At 37.6% G+C, this 22,571-nt stretch overlaps 3 protein-coding genes across 4 annotated transcripts in view; all 3 read right to left on the bottom strand.

The window, feature by feature from the left end:
• Window positions 1-22,571, bottom strand: part of znf1014 (zinc finger protein 1014) — a 560,414-nt gene that overhangs the window by 443,343 nt on the left and 94,500 nt on the right. The gene's annotated exons all lie outside the window — the stretch shown is intronic.
• foxf2a (forkhead box F2a) lies at window positions 6,487-9,209 on the bottom strand. The gene is given in 2 exon segments (NM_001083815.1): window positions 6,487-6,722; window positions 7,897-9,209. Coding segments are annotated over 2 exon segments (1,152 nt in total). The 5' UTR covers window positions 8,879-9,209; the 3' UTR covers window positions 6,487-6,552.
• Window positions 13,562-14,953, bottom strand: foxq1a (forkhead box Q1a). Its single transcript, NM_001243344.1, has one exon. The coding sequence runs from the start codon at window positions 14,942-14,944 to the stop codon at window positions 14,006-14,008; it is 939 nt and encodes a 312-aa protein (NP_001230273.1). The 5' UTR covers window positions 14,945-14,953; the 3' UTR covers window positions 13,562-14,005.

Here is a 22,571-nt window from a genome sequence, read left to right on the forward strand (position 1 = left end):
GTCCACTAGGGGTCAGCCTCGCACTGGGAGCGAAATGTGATTATTTATATTCCAAACCAAAGCAGAAGCTTCGGGAGACAACAAGAAGAAGTACATATAATTGTTGCCTACACACTCACTAAAAAGTAAAAGGAAAGAGAAGAACCTATCAGGGTGGGAATTACAGGTTTGGATGGGATTGACCTAAAGGACGTCAAAACAATATGGGGACGCAGCCTTTTAATAGTGAGAAATACTTCACTTTGATCTGTATCATAAAGGCTGCATTCAGATACTATTGAAAACATGGGCAAAATCCCCAGAGCAATCAAGCAGTGACTATTTTCAACACTAGAGGGCGCTGCGAGAACACTAAACTACTGTACATTAGATGAGTCAACCCAAAACATCAAATGTGTTAAAGCAATGACCTCATTTATTATTATTATTATTATTATTATTATTATTATTATTATTAACAATAGTTTAATGCATTATTAGTTATTCATTGTTAAGTATGTGCAATAATCTGAAACTTAACCTGTATTAATATTAATAAATGTAAGCATGCTGTTAAATAATTGGTGTCCAGATTTGATCAAAAACCTAGTTAATTCTCAGAACAATCGAGAAGTGATTGTTTTGAGCACTGGAGGGCGCTGCGAGAGCAGTGAATTAATGGATGGGACACATCCATACACTCTCATTCTCTCTCTCTCACACACACACACACACACACACTAAGAAAAATTTAGCTTAGCCAATCCACCTATATGGTGCATGCGTTTGGACTTGGGGGGACCGTGACGTCCGACCTTACACATTATTATTTATTTTATTTCATTCATTTATTCATTTTCTTGTCGGATTAGTCCCTTTATTAATCCGGGGTCGCCACAGCGGAATGAACCGTCAACTTATCCAGGACGTTTTTACGCAGCAGATGCCCTTCCAGCCGCAACCCATCTCTGGGAAATTTTATTTTATTATTATTATTATTATTATTATTATTATTATTATTATTATTATATTTATTTTATTTAATTATTTTAATTAACTAATTAATGTATAACTTAATTAATTGTTCCTTAAAGTTAGTTTTATGCTGTCTGTCGAGTGTTTTTACCATAGAGTGGTGTTCACATCTACTGTCAATCAGTTCCCAGTGTGGCCGCTAGATGGCGGTGTCAGACTGCAGATTCAGCACAGCGCCAATCAATCAAAAACATTAAAAATGATCAGTCCGACCTCACCGTTAAAACCATTATCGACATGAAACAATGACTTTAAGGACATAAAGACTTTTAACAGACATGAAAGGCCTGCAAATTTAAATAAGATGCTTAAATAATGCGCACATGGTGCTTGATGACTCGTGCGTGTTTTGTTGATTCCATCTCGTATGTGAGGATTTCTTTCAATGACCAAAGGTTTTATTGAACACAGTGTAATATACAGCGTGTCATGATGCGGCTAAGTGTAATTTTAAGAACATATAAACTAATTGTATTTTAGATGTACTGCCTGATTGCTCTCTCTGTGCACTTTGAGTTCAAATATTTGCTGCTTTGTTGGGTTATTTTTAACCTTCATTGGGTTAAATTATATAAGCCAATGCAAATTTTATATTTAATTAAAATAACCCATAGTTGGGAAGGTGCTATAGTTGCGTTATGTTGGGGTATTTTTAACCCAACTTTAACTGAGTGTTTTAGTTCATCCAATGCAAATCCTCATTTAGGCTACTCTAATGATTCATGAGTTTCTTTCTTCTGTTTAACACAATATTGAAAAAACAAAAATAAAACAGCAATTGACTTTAATAATAGTGTATTTTGGCTATACACTCTCCGAATGCTGGGTTTTCGTGACCCAATGTTTAGACAAATATGGTCAAACCCCACCACTGGGTAAAAGGGCGCAATTTAAATGTAATTGAATCTAGAGTTTGGCTATATTTGACCCAACGTAGGGTTACGACAACAACCCTGCATTTTTGGCAATGCTTTGCGCTCAATATAAGAAAGACACTTGTGTCTTGGGCTAATTAGGGTTAATAATTGAGGATTTTCTTTTTGGGGGTGAATCCACGGAGAAAGCAACTAATAACTAGGCTATAAGTCATTCATTTCTTTTCGGCTTAGTCCCTTTGTTAATCAGGGGTCTCCACAGCGGAATGAACCACAAATTTATCCAGCATATGTTTTACGCCGATGATGCCCTTCCAGCCGCAACCCAACACTGGCAAACACCCCCACACTCTTGCATTTACTAATTTAGCTTCAATGCACCTGTATGTGCTTGGAAAACGCGGGAGGAAACCCACGGGGAGAACATACAAACTCCACACAGAAACGACAACTGACTCGAACCAGTGATCTTCCTGCTGTGAGGCGATTTTGCTACCCACTGCGCCACCGTGACACCTGTCATAACTATAATGTACAAGTAATGTACACCATTGGAGGCTTTTCTGCACTTCACACTCTATAAGCTGCTTTAAGAGCCGTTTTTCTCGCATGCTGATATTAGGTTATGACAATAGATCGCACACAATCAAATAACTTGTGCTATTTCTTAAAGTAAGATATTTGCGAAATGACATGTTGTTTATTAGACTACACTGTGTTTAATAAAAGACTTCGGCTATTCAGAGAAATCCTCTCAGACGCGAGATTTAACCAACAAAACGCGCATGAATCCTGGATGTGCGCATTACATAAACTTCTTCTGTAAATCTGCACGCTTTTCCTGCCTGTGAAAAGTCTTTGTCCTGAAAGTCTGTGTTTTAAGACGTGTCGACCATCGGATTAACATTGTAGTGGTTTATAATAAATACTGCAGTGTTTTGGACCAGCTCAAGTGTGTTATACCGTATTTATAGCACTTTGTTATTGAATGCTCCATGAAATCATCTATAGTGAACTGAAAAATTGTAATACATGCTGTAATATAATTTCGTTACTACAGTACAATTGTGTATTGTAGCATAATATTTGTATAATAAAACTATAGTATTGGGTAATTTGTTTATTACTATAGTTATTGCGTTGCACTATATTTACTCTACATTACTATAGTAGGCTATTGTATGTGGGTGGTCTCACACACACACGACATGAAACCAGCAAGAAACTCAAAAGTCCTCACATTATTTAAACATGTCTTATTTAATTACATCGTGTTACGATTCTCCATGTCGACTGTCTGCCTTATTGACAGTATTTTAATGTTCAAACAAAGCAAATATTGTTTATTACCATCCTCAGGTGCGTCTTTAGCGCTTTACACATTACCATTTAAAAATGCAGGAAAGCCTAAAATATTCTTTATTAGCTCGATTGTTTATTAATATCTATTCACATGTCACTGATTAAAGTTTGACATTAATGAATTATAATTTGTGCTGCATTTTTTGGCTAGACAGATGCTACACTCTTAAATGCTGGATTGTTTATCCCAGTGTTTAGTCAAATATAAAACCCAACCTTAGTGTTAAATTAAATTTAATGCATTTGTTTTGTTATACATATTTGACTTTTTGGGTAACGACACCGCAGCATTTTTAGAGTGCAGAGATAAAACATATGCGGCTTCACATGTAACAGGTTTGTAATTCGGTAATATCAGTAAAATTGTAATATCAGCCTGGGTCGTTTTAAGATATAAGGAATAATCAATAACGCAAAGTTTTGTGGAAGAAAATATAATGATTTTTAATACACTTTTTGGCAATTGTCTTTCACTGTAAATATGATTTTATTAGGATTTATATAGCCTGGCAATTTAAGTTTGCTAAATAAAACAAATGCACTTTTTATATGTCAAGTATATTAAAAATGAAAATCATGATTATATTAATTAACATTTTAAACGCATGGGCTACGTTTTAGACTCTACGACCAAATTACTGAAGGTTAGGCCTGACAATAAATTAAATCTTTTCATTTTTTTTTCTTCTCCTAAAAATGGGGAAAATAAAATGTATTTACACTGCACTGTAAAAAAATGCAGGTTCCACACAATTCATTCAAGTTGTCCCAACACAAATTAAATAGTTTGAACAAGTTTTATTTAGCCTGAGTATCGTTATGTCATAAATATACAAAATACTATACAATTTGCATATACACTTTTGTTTAATTTTAGTTTAAAAAGTTCACTAAAAAGGCAAAAATTAAACTTTGAATTTTAGTTTAAGAAAATTCACGTTAGACGTACTAGTTTACACTATAACATGAGTTTGCTTTTTGTTCAAACTACTCATTTAAGATGAACTGAAATAACCAAATTCTTAAGTTTTTGTAGGCAACTTAAGTTCAACTTAATTGTTTTATGTTCAGTCCACTTAAATTTGTAAAGAATATTAAGTTAGCCAAATTACTTCATGTTGCTCCAGCACAAGTCAATTGTGTGGCACCCAACATTTTTTACAGAGTTTAATACAAAAATTAATTTCTTATTTTACATGTAATTTTAATTAATAATATTTGTGGAAAATCATTGAAATAAGCTTGTTTTAATTATAAACCACTCAAAAAACATGTTTGCTGTTTGCTTAAAATACTTATTTAGAATGAACCGAATAAACACAATTCTTGAGGGGATTTTTAGTGGAGAAACTTGATTTTATGCTTAATCTACTTACATGTGTAAAAACTAATAAGTAACTTAGTTCCTTTATTTTGTCCCAACTTAAATCAACTGTGCGCAACAGCATTTTTAATAGTAAATCATTTATTGGCTACTTCAGGGATTTTATTGAGGTTATTTGCAACTGCGAGCCACTGAATTATATTTGAGAGTGTGTCCATCATTTTGCATCAATTTACATTTGACTTATCAGCATGGCACAATGTTTGAATTAGCAGTAGATGGCGACATCGCACCGCGTTTAACATTGAATTTTAAGCAGTAAAAGCATAGAGCAAAAATGTGCAACTAGGGTTAATCTGAGATTTAACCTCGACACGCTTTTTAACTCTCTAGATTCAGTGTGTGCTCGTTAATTATTACCATAATCCTCAAATTCAGCTTCAAAATGATCCTTGCTTTTAGCGGATTGTCGCCGAATTAACGGGATTCGGATTCTAGCGTGTTGTTTACACTGAGGCTTTGACCGTTTTAAATTGACATTACATTGTTTATTGCCTTTTGTATGTGTGTTTAATGTGTGCATACTCTTCCGATCGAGTTACAAGTTTCCAATTAATTAATTACTTAGCTTCTCTTTGTTTTATTCGTTGCGTTAATAGACAATAAACGAGTTTATTTTCTCACGAAGAACGTATTATTAGGATGTGTATCGTTTGGTTGAACTTTATAGGTCCTTGCCACAGTTTAACTATCTATACTGAGTAATAATAAATAGGTAGCTCACTTTTAAAGATAGAATGCGGGTTAGTTGCATAACTGTGTATTGCAATTACTATAGTAAGTACAAGGACGCATACCATTTCCTATGTAAATGAAAACTAAATGCTGCTGGATAAAATATTTCATAAGTTAAGTTTCTGTTGTTGAGGCAATATTCTTAATTTTGCAAAGATCGGTAAAATGTTTTAAATGATTTTTATATTTTTGATTAACCAACATACACTCAAAAAATAAAGTTTTAATGGGATGCAGTGATGCCATAGCGAGAAAAATGCATGTTTGGTTATCCTAAAAACATTTCTGCTAAGAGTTTCTACAACCATCGTTTTTTTCTAAACCACTTCTCAATGTGGAGACGTTTTTAATAATCTAAAGATTTTCCGCTAAAAGAAAAGATTGAATATATTTTAAAGCTTCGTCTTTAAAACCTTTATTTTTTATTGTACACAAGAATGTGTCGAACTCATTTAAACATTTAGCAGTAAATAAATAGGCTAGACTTTTATGTCTTGAGAATACATCGCTTTATTGTACTGTACATAACTGTAATTTGTCGACTTGTCAAGCCGACAAAAGTGCAATCATTATTATTCTGTTATGGTTTTCGCAGGCCTCTAACACATTAATTACCCTCAGACCTACACACTCACCCCTGAAAATATAAGAGGTGGAATCATTAAAGAGCTGTCGAAAAGAAACACACACAAATAAGGTTTAGACAAACAAAATATCTTGTATTCAAGCGGGTTTGTGGCATGCATCAAATCCCACCGAACTCTAAATTCAGTATTTCGCGGTGTTGCTGAGTGCATCTAAAAATAACAAGGATTAATTTTACCACCGGTTTACTGTGCTCACTTAATGAACACCATACCCCCTCATCCACACTGAAAATGTGGTCAAGATTGATAAAAACGTTGTTTATCAACGCGTGTATTTGTAGACGATTAGAGGTTTGTCCAAGATAGTAAAATATGTCCGACTTTCCAACAAACAGAAAGCTCTCTCTATCTCTCCATCTGGCCTATATTGGCTTCGGGTCAGTTCGTTTCTTCCTTCATAGAGTTTCTCCTTAAATACGGAGATGGACGGCATCACTTCGTCTTCCGTTAACCTTATTTATTCTTCTTATTTCCGGTTCTCGTCATTTGCGGGCTCAGTCCTTGTGTTTTTTTTCGCTGCTTGTCATACTTTAAATTACATAACGCATGGCTTTACATCTTGACACACTCCCTGGTGATGGTGTAGCTGATGATGATAGTAGGATCCACTGGTGGACGGATGAAACGACGTAATGCCGTTGAAGTTCAGCACAAAGTCTTTTCTGTCACAGACTGGCGATGAGTGGGACTGATATCGAGACATCCCTAAAATAAAACAACAACAACAACAAAAGAAATCATTATTGCTACGTATTTTCCGTTACATACATTACTTGGCTTTGCAATCTCCTCAGGTGTCAGTCTTTCTATAGCAGTTTAATATGATTGGGGATTTACAAGCACAAAGTATTTTAGATATTTCATATTAAGCCCGTCACTTAAAACAAAAAGTCAGTGTTTTCTGTAAATATAAATGAATCCAGTAGCCTGTCAATATTATTCCCATTGTTGTTTACGCAATAATCGATACATTTCCCAGTACTCTCTTAAAGAATGATGTGATAACCCAAACTTAACATGTAAACAAAAAATGCAATCTTAATTTAATTTTACAAATAACCCAATGTTGAGTTCCATGCTTGATCAATTGGGTTAAACAAACAGCATTGTACCTATTTTATTTAAATTTTAAAAGATAGAAATAAACACATCTTCACTGTTAAAACAGCCCGTACTGACTATAGACCAATCGTGTAAAAACGCTCTTTTAATTTGAAGTAATATTGGTGTTGCATTAGCAATCCATTGGCAATGAAGGGAAAATTTTCTTGACCTTAAGTAATCATGGAAAGAAAAATCCCAAACAGCGCAACAAAGGCCGTCTGCGTCACACGTTTATTTTCCTAGATAGATTGTTTCTCCAAAAGAGCATTGTAGGACAATGATCTAAAATGTGTAACTTGCCAAGATTTCAATTAAATGCACCAATCTCATATGCTCCCTAAACACGTGTCAAACGTAGGCCTCTGAAAATAATTTGCACCATTTTCCTAGTTTGAGTGAATTTGAAAACAGTTTTTGCATGACTGTAAATTAATAAAAATGAATCCACTGTGTTTAAATAATATAGAAAATGTAAGAAACATGTGTACAGAATAAACTTAAGCGTTTATTAATCACTGAAACTCTGTTGCACAGATGCATCGAAAATATAAACGGTTTAAATTATTACACAACGAGATTGCCCCAAAACAGCCTAAGATACTGTCTAAGATAATATAATTTTTGTGCATAAATTGTCAGCATTTAAAATCTTGGATATGTATGCTAATTTGAAAATAAGAGCTAATGCATTAACTTTGCGATCATTAAACTGAATTATTAAGCTTGGTGGAAATGTGAACACTTATGGAGCGCGTGCGTGTAAAAGCGGCTTTACCTGAGATGTCAGCCGAGTCTCTGCCGTTGTGATGCAGATAGCTTTGCTCCAGAGAATACGGAGGCATACTGGAGTGTAATCCAGAGGAGGTCGGGCTGCTGGAGGACAGTGGCTGCTGTTTAATGTAAGGAGACACACCTGATGAGGCCCAATGAGCCGAAGCGGCTCCGTACGGCGAATGGCACTCCAGAGAGCCACTCATGGTCGGCGGGGAGTGCAGCGGGCTGTTGCTGCTGTCTGGCCCGTACTCTCCGTTAGAGGCCACTTGGCACGCGGTCATGTACGTAGAGCCTGTACTGGGAGACATGTGTGAGACGTGGTGACCAGCACCGAGGCCGTCGTATCCCGCGTGGACGCCCTGCACCGCGTTGCTCATCATGTCCAGATTGTAGCTGTTGGCGTGGCAGGCCAGTGATGCGGAGGGCGACTGGAAGTCGAAGTTTTGCGGCAGCATTGAAGCGCCGAAGCCGATTCCGTTCATCATCCGGTACATCGGTTTGAGAGCTTGGCATTTCCTTCGGAATCCGCGAGGCCTGCGTCGAAAAGAGCCCTCCTCGAACATGAACTCGCTCCCGGGATCTATGGTCCAGTAGTGACCTTTACCCGGCCTCCCGAGGCCCTTGGGCAGCTTGATGAAACACTCGTTGAGAGACAGATTGTGTCTGACTGAGTTCTTCCAGCCTTGGTAGGAACCCCTAAAGAAAGGGAAGCGAGCCTGGAGGAACTGGTAGATTTCACTCAGCGTCAACCTTTTTGTCGGAGAGCTCTGGATCGCCATGACTATCAGGGCGATGTAGGAATAAGGCGGCTTCTCTGGGCGTCTCATGCCTGAATTGGACTTCTTGCCTTTATTGCCGGTGGCAGTGGTGCTTTCCAGCACTGTCTGCGTGTTTTGGAGAGCCGAGTGCATGCTGTTGGATGCCGGGCTGGACCTGAGGGGAGGCGGCGGGTCCAGCTGCTGCTGCGCGCTTTCAGTGGTCATCGCAAATGCTGGATGAATAAAGGACTCGGTCAGTCTTCAGAAACGGAAGTCAGATGCGGTTCAGGATGAAAATCGAATATGTAAAGGGACTGGTGCTCCACAAATCTCCGCGAGGTCAGTGCGCCAGGATTGTGTTGTGCTCGCAGGACGCGCTCCTAGCTGAAGCCACCAGCTGTGTGTCGCCAGTATAGCGACCCCTCCTTAGTCTCTTGGTGGCCATCGCGAGGACTAATCCTTTAAGAGAAGGAAACTCAATGCTCCAGAGTCCTCTGGCGCAAAGACGTGCGGCCAAACAAAACGCGACCACCTATCAATTCGTAAATCTCTCTCTGCCCCCTAGATCCCCACTAAATTCCTCCAAAAAATCTCCTCAAACTGTGGGACCCACCCCTTTCCATGTCTGGCATGCCTCCAGCTATCGGTCTGGCAGGAGGCTGTGCAGAGTCCGAGTAGAGAGACTCCCCACCTCCCCTCTGACAACCTAAATACACGCAATAACGCCATTTATCAAGCCTAGTCCGACGTTTCAATCAACAGCGCCACACGCCAAACACCGGGGCTAAAGCTGTCAGGCCTCCAGTAATTAATGGCGTGTTTTGGTGAGAGCTCTGGCACTGGAAAATAGGAGGCTGAAATGTAAAAAAAAAAACATGCACTTTTCGCTAAAGACAACGCGCGAACTAAGAGTTCATTGCTTCGCCAAGGAGAGAAGAATGTGAACACGTAAGATTGTGACCTGGTTGAGCATCTTTTCAAGTACGCACGATGGGGGTGGGCGAAAAAAAAGAGTCCCTCTCCTAAGTGTATACAAGTTCTTGTAAAGGGCTGTTCTGGATAAATGATTTTGACATGAGTGGAAGCAGGCTTTTTCCATCAGCCGCCGCGCCAGTGCTTGGATACCACACACAGCGCAGTGTCAGTTTACCGTCCCGGACCCCTATCATCCCCCCCGAGAGGAGGACTAATTAATTGTGGAAAGTGAGCTTAATTGGCCGTATGAAAAAAATGTCTCCAGTACAGAAAAACATTCATGATTAGTCTAAAAAACAACATCAAATTGCAAAAGTGCGCTTGACTTAATTTAAAAATGTAATTCATAAAATAATTTTTTTTGTTGCCCAATTAATATAGATTAATTTATTAAACGGTTGGAGTCGAATAATAATGATAAAATCACTAAAATTCTGTTTTGAAAGATGGACAAAGCCAACGTTGGTTCAATAAAAAAAATTAAATAAAAATTTTAAACCAACTGTTGGGTTTTTCCGTATTTGACCTATAGCGTTGAGTTAATGCACCCTAACCTTTTCTGGTGATCAGGGGTGGATTCAACTAATAAGCGAGGTAAGCAGCCCTCATATCTAAGTATAAATTATAACCATAAAATATAACATCGTTTTCTACCATATTTTGTATGGTGGGAGTTAAACAAATACAGTTTTAACGTAATTAAATATTATTTAATATACAATCAAATATGATATTATTATAGTAATGTATTATGTAATAATAATATCACAAAATAAAATATTAATCGTGGAGCAATCCAGCAGTCAAACTATATATATATGTATAATATATATATAATTTTTAGATGAAAATCAATTTAAGAAAAATAATCATTCAAAATTGCATTTATTTAAAATGTCGAAAAGAAGATTTAGTGATATAAAAATCAGAAATATAAGTAAATATTAAATAAAAGCTGAAAGGGTGCATTTCAGGACTTTGGAACTATGGACTTGCTTAGGGCCCCAAAATCTCTAAATCCACCCCTGAGGGTGATGATAATAATAATAATTATGATAATGATAATAATAATAATAATAATAATAATAATAATAATAATAATAATAATAATTTGAGTTTTTAATGGTAAAAACTCTAAAATGCTAGCTTGTTTATACTGAAGTTTACGGACAAACCCAACCGTTTAGATAACAATAAACATTTATCCATGCAAAGTTTAGCCTTTTCTATATTTGTCTCAGCGTTAAGTTAAAACAAGCCAGCATTTCTAGAGTATAATAATATCAATACCAACTTATAGATCGACAAATAATAATAAAAAATAAACAAAAATATAAGTCTATATATATTGAAAGATGCTTATTTCAACTCAATTTCGGCTAAAATATGGACAAACTCAACTGCTGAGTTAATAACATTTGTAACCCAGTGGCTGAGTTTTGTCTATGTTTTTACCCAAATTTGTACTCAATTTAAACGTACCCAACCCTTTTTTAAAGTGTACTATTAACTATTTTAGTAGTCGGTTCTATAATTAACAGATTTTGTTTTATCATTACACGTGTCAGTGATTATTTAAAACAATTCTTTGCGCGTGTATATTTATTTGTTCTGTAAACCAATCGACTCCACTACTGTTTACTGGTTAGAGCCTCTTACAGATTAAACAATAGACCTACAGACCAATTAGTCTTTTTTTCTTCTTCCACAATTCGGTTTCCTCGTGAATTCGCACACTAAAATATACGAATGCTGTGATTCCGAGGGCAATTTTCACAAGCATGCTTCATAGGCCGAAACAAGCCGCCTCACATCTTTATCAAAGACAACAAAAGGAAGCTGGAGATAAAATCAGCCCTCGTCATAACAATAAAGGTAAAGAAAATAATCGCTGCAGAATTCCCGGCAACATCAAACCCACTATCCCTGCTGCGTTCAGGATGCACGCTTGGCTTGGAAAAAGCCGTTCTCGGTGCAAAAGAAAAATACGTGAAGGACTTTGAAGGTTTAACACCGCAGCCTCTCGTCGCGGGGATAATAATGTTATACCAGACTGCTGGATTCCTCTTGGTGACCTTTTAAATAAAGGCGACAAATTGACGTCGAATCCACCCGAATGCGGCGAGGAGCTGTAAAACATGCCGATATTAGAGGTTTTTCTCTATCCGCGTGACAGGAGGCACTTCGGGGGACGGATATTTGCAGTTCTGGACAGAAAATATAAATATTGAATTGCTAAATATATCTGTGTCCGCTCTCGGGGAAACTCAGGAGAAAAAAAAAACAAAGCGCTGAGATCTCGAGGCGCCTACGAATGACGAATGTTTCTCCCCCTCACAAGTCGAGCAACTTCAGCAATTGTTTAAACTGCTATCAAACAAATAAACTGCATGATGATAACAAAGATTTGGGCTCTGTGGGGAACTGCTGACGTTGGATTTTTTAACAAATTTCCCTGCATGTTCATTTTGATATTAGGAAAATGATGAAATTGTAAATAGATAAATATTGGATGTCTAATAAATATGCAGTCAAGCAATATTTAATGAAGAACAATAACACTGTGCAAGCAAAATATAGCACTCTGGTCTGTTATGTAGGACGATATTGTGCATTGCATCCTGTAGGTTGCAGTATAGTCTCTCCAGTTGTCTCTTTAAACACTGTGAATGACAACAGGCCATGTCAGTTTGATTGGTGGTGATGACTTACTCCATGACGTCACGTGCTACACCTAATACGCATGATGCGAGAGGTATGCAAGAGCATGCCGTGCACAGCTGACGTGTATGATGTCGATTTCAATTATTTTTTGTAAACATTTGTGACTCATTTATTTATTCAGTGTGAATGAACTACGAAGGACATTTGATCTATTAAATGTCGATTATTCTGCCCATGCGAATTGTCCCTTTTCTCACTCCATTAACTTCAGTTTATTGCTTTCATAATTGCTTATATAAGTGTTGATTTAAGCGGTTTGCGTTAACTATTATTATTATTATTATTATTATTATTATTATTATATTTATTACATATTATTATAATTATTAAAATGATTATTAAAGATTAGACTCGAGGAAGGTTCTTTGAGAAACACAAAATATATTATTTTATGCCCCTTAAAAATGTTGAATTGTCGTAACCAAACCTGTCAAATATGGTTCATTTTTTCAATTAAATTTAAATTACCCTTTTTAAAATAAACCCAGAGTTGTTTTTGTCCATAATTGACCCAAAAGTGTTACAACAACGCATCCTTTTTGTGAGTTGCATTGCTGCAAACATCCTAATTTTATAACATTTGTTTACAAAAATGAGCGGTAGTATTAATAGCATAATTAGCACTTATACAAACGCTATATGACTTTAAAATGTGTTTTGACATGTGTTTTTAAAGTAGGCATTGTTTAACGCAGGATCAGATGGATTTTGCTTACAATTTCAGCACCTTCTCCTTATCTCATTGGTAAAGCACTATACCTGTCCATCAAAACGAAGTTATGTCACCGTATCTTCAGGACCGTGGACAGCTCGTGGCAACACATGTGAAACTCTGAGTCTCACGTGAATTTAATTTACTATTCAAACAGATTGTGCTTCATCCTGCGGCATCACTGCAATCTCGCAATTGCTTCTAATAAACGCGCTGATGCGTGGGAAACTGTCAAGCGGAGTTATTGTGAAAATATAGCATACATATGTTGATTCTAAAACTATCTGGGGGTTTATTTTCTGGGAGAAAACTGGTTGAAAATGAGCATGCAATTTTATTCTTTTATAAATTATACTGCAATTCCAAGTCTCGAAGTGCATCGACAATTATGCAAATAATATAGGTCATATGAGTTGTCAATATGCACGTCATATTTGCATATAAACCACAGCAAAAGATAACTGTGAACTACCGTGATCGATCAGAAAACCAGTTCGTTCATTTAAAAAAACAAACAATTTTATTGTTCAATATAAAATGCGCGTGCATTTTGTCAGAAAAACAATTGCTTAAACAATTCCAGTTTACAAGTTTGATGCAGGAGCCTCACAAACTGAGCTCGCCTCTCATATAGTTCATCTTGAGTATTAAATCTGAAATGAAGGCATCATCGTTTGAGGCACCGCTGGTTTAACACAGAACAAACACAAAATATGACAAATAAATACACGGAAACGACTTAATCATTCAGTAGGACAGTACAAAATAGAATAGACTTAAATAGTTCACAACTTTGAGTTCACTTGTTTTCGTGGTGCATATTAAAGGTTCAGAACGATTCTTAAAAATGCAGTCGAATGAAATGTATCTTGCACAATGTCTCTTTCAAGTCACGAGTGCTGTAGAAAGTGCCGAAGTTCCCCATCACAAAGTACCCAATGTTACGACAACAAATAGTCAATTTTGAACGGGTGATATCCCGCGGTTGCAGGCGCGGGCACCGCCGCGCTCGTATGCGGGATTGAGAGGCACTCAGGCGGCAGCTGGAATGCGAAAAAGTCGCGCTGTCGGCGGCTCATGGAAGGGTCCTCCAGGGCACCATAGGATCGAAGCATGACATACGGCAGCACAGTGTCCACTCCCCCCGGCCAGGTGTCAGGGCTGAGCACGGGGCGGTCCTCCCTTCTGAAGGGTCGACTGAGGATGCTCTCAATGGCGAAAGAACTGGTGAACTTTCCGCTCGAAGGAGGCGTAGCGATGGAGTCATTGCTGTCCAATGCGTGGGTTTGCACCGGCCCCTCTGGCTCCCTGCCGGTTTTTTTACTAATGCGCTTTCTCCTTCTGCGAAACACTCCGTCCGCGAAGGTGTACTCGCTGTGCGGGTTCAGCATCCAGTAATTGTCCTTTCCCCACGGTCTCGAAGGATCCCTTAAGACCTTAAGAAAGCAGTCGTTTAGAGACAGATTATGGCGCACTGAGTTCCTCCAGCCGGTGTAGCTGCCTCTAAAAAACGGGAACTTCTTCATGAGGTAGTCGTTGATTTCGGCTAGAGTGAGTCGGCCGGAGTTGGAGTCTCGGATGGCCATGGCGATAAGTGCGATGTAAGAGTATGGAGGTTTGGGTCTCCGAGTGTAGGGTTTGCCTTTGGTGTCGGCGACAGGTGCCGGACTGTGCGCCACGCAGTCTCCATCCGAGCCCAGCTCCTCCTCTGCGGACACCGGCGATGGGATGCTCCCCTCAGCATCGCTGCACAACTCCGCAGGCTTGGAGTCGTAGTGACTCCCGCAGAAAACCTCCAGTTTCATTGGCAGAGCTTCAGAAAGTTCGAAGAGTGACAGGGCGGTGTAGCTACCTGTTGCAGATGATGAGTGCATTGACATCCCGAGCGGCTGTCGGCAGGCTAATATAGGCGCTCACCTCCGGGGAAAGCCTACAGGGGCGGGGCCTGTCTTTAAGTCTTAAAATCAAGTCACAAAAACACCGGGATCATGCACACCCTGTTTTGAAATAATAAAGCGGTCGCGCGCATATGGACAAACATCTGAGATCTGAGATGATGATGATGAATGGGTTTGTTGATTGCAGACGGGTTTCGTCACAGTGTGTTTGTTGGTTCACCTGCGCGCTTGCTCACCTTTGCTCGCAGAAGAATTTCACCTGAGGAAAGCAGGTGGCGTGCGTTTATCAGACAACACACCTGCGATGAGCGAAACCTCCGCTGCTGATGCTCTACACTGTAAAAATATCTGTTAATCAACATTTGTGTGATTCACAAGTGTTTATTTGCGGTGGTGAATTGTATTATGGGATGTTGATCTCTGCTCTGTCCTCTTCTGATGTTGAAAATTCAACTCTACTGTTTACCAAAGTGACTTTTATTGTTATTTTAGCAGTTTAAAATATTATAATGCATAAAAAGTAATATAGAGAGAAATAAGTGTGTAAAATAACTGACTAGCAGTTCATTACAAGGTTTGTGTATAATATGCAACACCAACTATACTCAATATATCACTTTACACTGTATAATTACTAAAGTCTAGACAACAAATAATTTATATTTCTTTAACTCATTTTAATAAGTTAATCTGGTTTCAAGTTTTTTTTAGGTTTTACAAAGTTTGACTTTTTAAATTATACTGTATTTTTAGTCAAATTGATTAATATAAGTTGAGATAAACTTGAAAAGTTCATTTGATTCAACTAAAACTAAAAATTTAAGGCAGCAAAAATGTATTTTACAGTCTGTAATGTTTCTTAAGTTTCTAAAAATTCTAATATTTTATATTAATATTTATTAGTAGCCGATAGGCTAATCGTAATATAGATGTTGTAGATGACTTAAATTTAATGTTCAAATAAATTACTGTACAGTGTTGTTGTTGCAAAGTAAATTCATCCATTCACTCGTTTTCTTTTCAGCTTAGTCCCTTTATTAATCAGGGGATGCCACAGCGGAATGAACCGACAACTTATTCAGCAAATGTTTTACGAAGCGGATGCCCTTCCAGCCGCCACCCAACACTGGGAAACACCCATACACTCTTGCATTTACACACAATTTAGCTTATTCAATTCCTCTACAGCGCATGTGTTTGGACTGTGGAGGAAACCTGAGCACCCGGAGGAAATCGCACGCCAACATGGGGAGAACATGCAAACTCCACACAGAAACACCAACTGACTCAGCCAGGGCTCGAATGGGCTCAAACTAGCAACCTTCTTGCTGTGAAGGTCTTGCTGTGATTGTGCTACCCACTGTGCCACTGTGACACCCCACAAAGTAAATGATACACTGTAAAAAGCAATTATTTTATTTTTAAAAAAGTGAGTAAATGTTAAAAGCAACAAGTTTTAACTTGTAACTGTTAAGTTGACCTAATTTTATATAGTTAATTTACTTAATAATTTTAAAGCAACAGATTTACTCACTTTATTAAGTCAACTAATCACTTTAAAGGCAACAAGTTTACTCACTTTATTAAGTAAAGCCAACTAATCACTTTGAAAGCAATGAGTTTACTCACTTTTTTAACTAATTGTATTTTTTATGTGCATGACGTGACATATGTTTCTATACTTTATTTAATTAAATGTAACTAAATGTCTATGCTAAGTCTTTTATCAGAATATGCATATTGAAAATTCTTATTAACCATGTCACTTTTTAAAAGTTTTTCAAGATTAAAAGTTGCTGGATGAAGGATCAAGCTCCCGTAATGCAATTCAAAAGCATAAATAAACATGGAAAAACTAAATCATGAATCACAAAACACAGAAAAGTGCTCATTTGTGGACATTTTTTACTGTGTACATGTGTCCTCATGATTTGTGATCTTTTCTGCTGCACATAATAATAAGTGGCAACATATTTTCACAACATTGTGTGCATGTCGGTTGAGTTGTGTAAATCGCATTGCTCAGTCATTAACCACAGTATATTGCATTTGTTGATGACACTCTAAAGAATGCTGGGTGGTATTAACCCAAGGTTTAGTCAAATATGGACATATATGCCATTTAAATTGAATTTAAACATTGACCCACTATTGGGTTTGTCAATATTTGACCCAATGTTGGATTAAAACAAACCAGTATTTGCTCTACAGTGCATGCTTAACCTAAAACAACAAGAGTCCTATCGCATTACTGGTTGGTTATGCAATAAAAATCATGTCATATGCTAATTAATTCTGGGTTCTTTTAACCCAATATTAGGTAAATGTGGATAAAACCATATCAGTTGCTGAAAAAAATGATTCAAAGATGATTCCTTGGATTTGCTCTTTTTTATGTTAGGTGGTTGTAAACAATTTAATTGTGTTGAATTTAAACAAACAAATTAAGTTGAACTTTATTAAATTAAATTTGTTTGTTTAAATTCAACACAAATAAATTGTTTGCAACAGTTTTGCATGCAACACTTTTCTGTGTAGGTTAAAATGTCACATTAAAAATGTCCAAATTGAACCCAGAAGCATTTTCTTGAGTATGAAATAAAAAATGGGCATATTTTGGCTTTTCTTTAAGAAGTACAAATCAAACGACTCTTTCTGTTATGCAAGCAAGCTGATTGTTTGTAAATGATGCTGGGAAAATGTAGAATGTAAGCATGTAATAGTATCATGTTTGCCAGGTTAACTTATACAAAATACTGGGTTGTATTAACCTAGCACTGGGTCAAATATAGACAAACATTGTGTTTTTTTATTATTATTTTTATTAAATGCAATTACACTGTACAAAGTGCAGGGTTCCACACAATTCACTCATATTGTACCAACACAAATTAAGTTAACTTAACACTTTTAACAAATGTATGTGGATTAAACATAAACAAATTAAGTTGTCCAATGAAATCTCAAGAATTGTGTTGTTTCAGCTCATTTTAATTAAGTAGTTTGAACAAGTAAACAAATATTTGTTTTTTGAGTGTACATTTTAACTCAAGTTCATTGTGCATTGAACTAACATTGGGTTGAAACAAACCAGCTTTTATTTATTTATTCATTCATTCACTTTCTTTTCGGCTTAGTCCCCTCATTAATCAGGCGTTGCCACAACGGAATGAACCGCCAACTCATCCAGCATACACTGTAAAAAGTGCAGGGTTCCACACAATTCATTCATGTAGTCCCAACACAAATTAAGTTAGCTTAACACTTTAAGCAAACTTATGTGGAGTGAACATAAAATAATTAAGTTGTCCCAATGAAATCTCAAGAATTGTGTTGTTTCAACTCAATTTAAATAAGTAGTTTTAACGAGCAAGAACAAAATATTTATTTGCGTGTGTTTAACACAGCGGATACACATATTTAATTAAATGCATTAAATGCATTAATTAAATGCTTTTTTGAGATTTCAAAGAATTAGGGCTGAAAGAATCCCACTCGCTCTCCTTCGGCTTTGTCCCTGGTTTATCCTACCACAGAGGAATGGACCAGCAATTACTGAAAGAAGCTGTAAATCCCATATCTTGCCAGTCAACTTTATCTATTTCACTTGACATTCAGAGACTCTAAAATTGAATAATATTATTTAATATAACAAAGTTATTGTGCAGTAAATGTCCAAAAAATATCTCTTTGCTATTAAGTTTTTATCTGATTGGAAGTTTTTTTTTTTATCTGAGAAATCCAAACTAAATATGTGCCTGTTGTACGGCTCGTGTCACTGCGACTACAGTAAATGTCGTAGCATCAGTGGCTTCTCCTGCATTCCTGCATTCTTAGACATGTAGGAAGGAGAAAGTCAAGTTTTACTCTCATAGCTGTGACTGAAAAGATGGGAACATTTTAGGGAACAAAACTAGAACAAAGACACTCGATGTAAATATTTCAAAAATAGAAATAATAAAAATCGTAGTAGTTGTAGTACAGGGGTCACCAAACTTGTTCCTGGAGGGCCGGTGTGCTGCAGATTTTAGCTCCAACTCTAATCAAACACACCTGAACAAGCTAATCAAGGTCTTACTAGGTATATCTTGAAACACCCAGGCAGGTGTGTTGAGGCAAGTTGGAGCTAAACCCTGCAGTGCACCGGACCTCCAGGAACGAGATTGGTGACCCCTGTAGAAGCATCTTAATTTTCATTATTATCTAATTTTTTTAATGATTAAATATTTTATGTCATATTAATAAATATATATTACATGTATAATATGTTAAATGTATTTTACATGTATGTTCTGGTCATTATATATATAGTGTTAGTAGTTAAACTAATCTTAATTATTATTTTGTGTATATTTAGCTTTTCTTGATTTTTGTATTCTTTTTTTTTCCACTTGATTTGCTGATTGGTTAATTAGGGGCTGCTGGGTAGCTCAGTGGTTAGCACTGCGGCCTGACAGCAAGAAGGTCGTTGGTTCGAATCCCGGCTGGGTCAGTTGGTGTTTCTGTGTGTAGTTTGCAAGTTCTCCCCATGTTGGCGTGGCATCCTCCGGGTGCTCCAGTTTCCGTCACAGACACATGCGCTAGAGGGGAATTGAATAAGCTAAATTGTGAGTGTATGGGTGTTTCCCAGTACTGGGTTGCAGCTGGAAGGGCATCGGCTGCATAAAACATGCTGGATTAGTTGGCGGTTCATTCTGTTGTGGTGACCCCTGAAAAATAAGCAACTAAACCAAAGCAAAGTGAATGAATGATTAATTAGGGTTATTATTGAGTGTGATGTGTCTGAAGACATATCTCTTCTATTGATTGTGTGACTTGATAAAAGGTGAAATTGTATTTTTGAGCAAAATTGGAAGTGTACTAATTTAGTTTACTTATATTTTCAAGTTGCTGATCAGACACATTAATTTAGATGTCAAAGATGACGTTATTTGTTGTACTACTGATTTTTTTTTTGCTTCCAATGGATTTTGAATGCATTATAGAGATTAATATGTTGTTTTTTTCCAATAATACAGCGCTGTTTCTGAATCTGATGCCTGAAATAGACCACCAGCATCAATTTAAGATCCGCCAGTAGACTAATATTTGATTCCATCACCTGACCAGACAGTCTGAACCGTAATATTCAGATAGCACAAATCTGACATCAATGTTTGAGCAGATGAAGCAGTGTGTTTCCGCTTCCACACTGTGGGTAACCGCAATAACTATGATAATCACACTCACAGCGCCTTATTACAAGCCAATAGTGTATTGTTGGATAGCCATGAGACTGCGAAAACAATTAGCGGGTGTGGCAGATAAAGACGCATGCATGCATACAGTCCCTCGCTAATTAAAACAGATAATCAGCCATAATAAGTTGCCTTATGAATAGTATTTACAGCTCGGCTCACATTTCAAAAGCCAAGATTGGCCTATTTAGTGACTCAAATGCATGATTTCAAGGATCATTTCAAGGTTCACTCATTTCTGAACAGCTCTGTTGTGGAGTTAATTAAATCAGACAAGTGTAATTATTGTCATATGAAGATCACAACACGCCAAGCATAAAATGCAGTGCTTGTTTTTAATGAACATGAGTATGAAATCAGGACATTTTCCAAACGTGTGTTAGAAACCCGCACCACCTGGACTTCTCTACTATTTAATGCACTGTAAGGAGCATATTTGGATCTTGTGCTGTTATTTCTGTTACTCGAATGCAGTTCATTAGGACTTGGCCAAACTCGTGATGTGAGAGTTATTTTTCTTCATGGGTATTCCTCTACGAAGGCCTGGCCCAGACCTGCTTACTCCACACTAGCCTAGGCAAATAAATACGGCACATACTGTGGTCTGCAGCGCTGCGTTATACGCAGGGCAGGTTCAGCTGAAAATGATGATGGACCGGTGGAGTTATAGGCATGTGCACCCTCTAATTTCCCCCTCCTGTGTTTATATGTGGCTCTCCAGAATGAAATTGTTTCCAGTAATCTGGAGCGCACAACTAACAGGCCCAGGCATAAACAGTGCTGAACAATGCAGATGGAGAAACTGATCTGGTCTTCAGCTCATTGTTCTTGCTAAATTTCAGTGATCCTCAGAAATCCGTGTCTTACTATCTGCATCATCAGATTGTCCGTCAAAATTGGGATATCACTAAAGAAAATCGACCCAGGCTCATTGGAAATGCGTGGCTCGAGCTGCACTTTTTGTGAAATGTAAAATACGTTGCTCTGGGTTCGTTTAGATGCACGTTACAGATGACAAATGCAGTAGAGATGCTGTGTACATTTTTGCAAAAATGAAATACAAATTATAGAGAGCACTGCAAATGTTTTGGTGCATTTGAAATGCTATACCAAGGGTTAGTTTCATTGTATGTTTCAGATAAAAAATCTACTAGAAGACATTAGCAAAATTTAAGCAAAATCTAAAATACGTTGCTCAGAGATCATTTCATTGTACGTTTCAGATGACAAATCCACTAGAGGGCGCTGTCTACAATTTTCCCAAAATTAAACATGTTCCTTAGGGTTAGTTTCATGGCATCTTTCAGATAAAAAAAAATCCACTAGAGGGCGCTGTGTACATTGTTGTGAAAATGAAATGCTATGCTTAGAGTTAGTTTCTTTGTATGTTTCAGTTGACAAATCTACTAGAAGACATTAGCAAAATCTTGTAAAAAAATGTAAAATACGTTGCTCTGAGATCATTTCACTGCACGTTTTAGGGTGCTTTTACACCTGTGAATCGATTCAGTTGTTCCGAAACAGAGATTAAAATTGTTACATTGTTGCTCTTTGCTCTTGGAGCGGTTCGCTTTCACACTGCAAAGTTTCTAATCGGACCAAAAGAGTTAAAACAAGTCACGTGCGAGTAAACTCTCCTCACATTGGTCAGAGTGTCAGGGTTTATTTTGCAGCGTCCCGCTCAGCTGTCAGGAGAGGTGGTGGTTTGGTGGTGATTGACAGGGTGCGCGCGTGACGAGTCTGAGGAGAGACGCGGTTGGGAGGGGTGAGAAGGGTGCGCGACGATGCCTATTTGAGGACTGGGAGAGAGACGCGAGACTACCGGGAGATCATCACTCGTTTGCGGGCATCCGGAGACTCGCGAAACTTCCCGCCCTACTCATAATTCTCTCCTCATGTAGCCGTAAGCCTATTACATATCCATAAAACACTGTGATATAACCGCGCTAGGATCGGATCGCTTTCTCACTGCAATAGAACCGCTCCAGGGTTCGTTTCAATCGAGCCGAGACCACCTCACTCAAGCAATCTCGGAGCGATTACTTTGGCGCGGAACAGAGCGCGATTGCCCTGTTCACATATGCCAATCGAACCACGCTAACTGGGCAAACGAGATACGTTCCCAAACAAAAGTGTAGGTGTGAAAGCACCCTTAGATTACAAATCCACTAGAGGGCGCTGTCTACAATTTTCCGAAAATTAAATATGTTACTTAGGGTTAGTTTCATTGTACATTTCAGGTAAAAATATACTCTGGAGGGTGCTGTATATATATTTCTATCAAATGCTATATACGCCACTCTGGGTTCGTTTCATTACACACTTCAGATGATAAATCTACTAGAGGGCCCTCTCTGTCTTTATGTGAATCT

This window comes from Danio rerio, chromosome 2 (genome assembly GCF_049306965.1).
Source record: "Danio rerio strain Tuebingen ecotype United States chromosome 2, GRCz12tu, whole genome shotgun sequence".
NCBI classification, from domain to species: domain Eukaryota; kingdom Metazoa; phylum Chordata; class Actinopteri; order Cypriniformes; family Danionidae; genus Danio; species Danio rerio.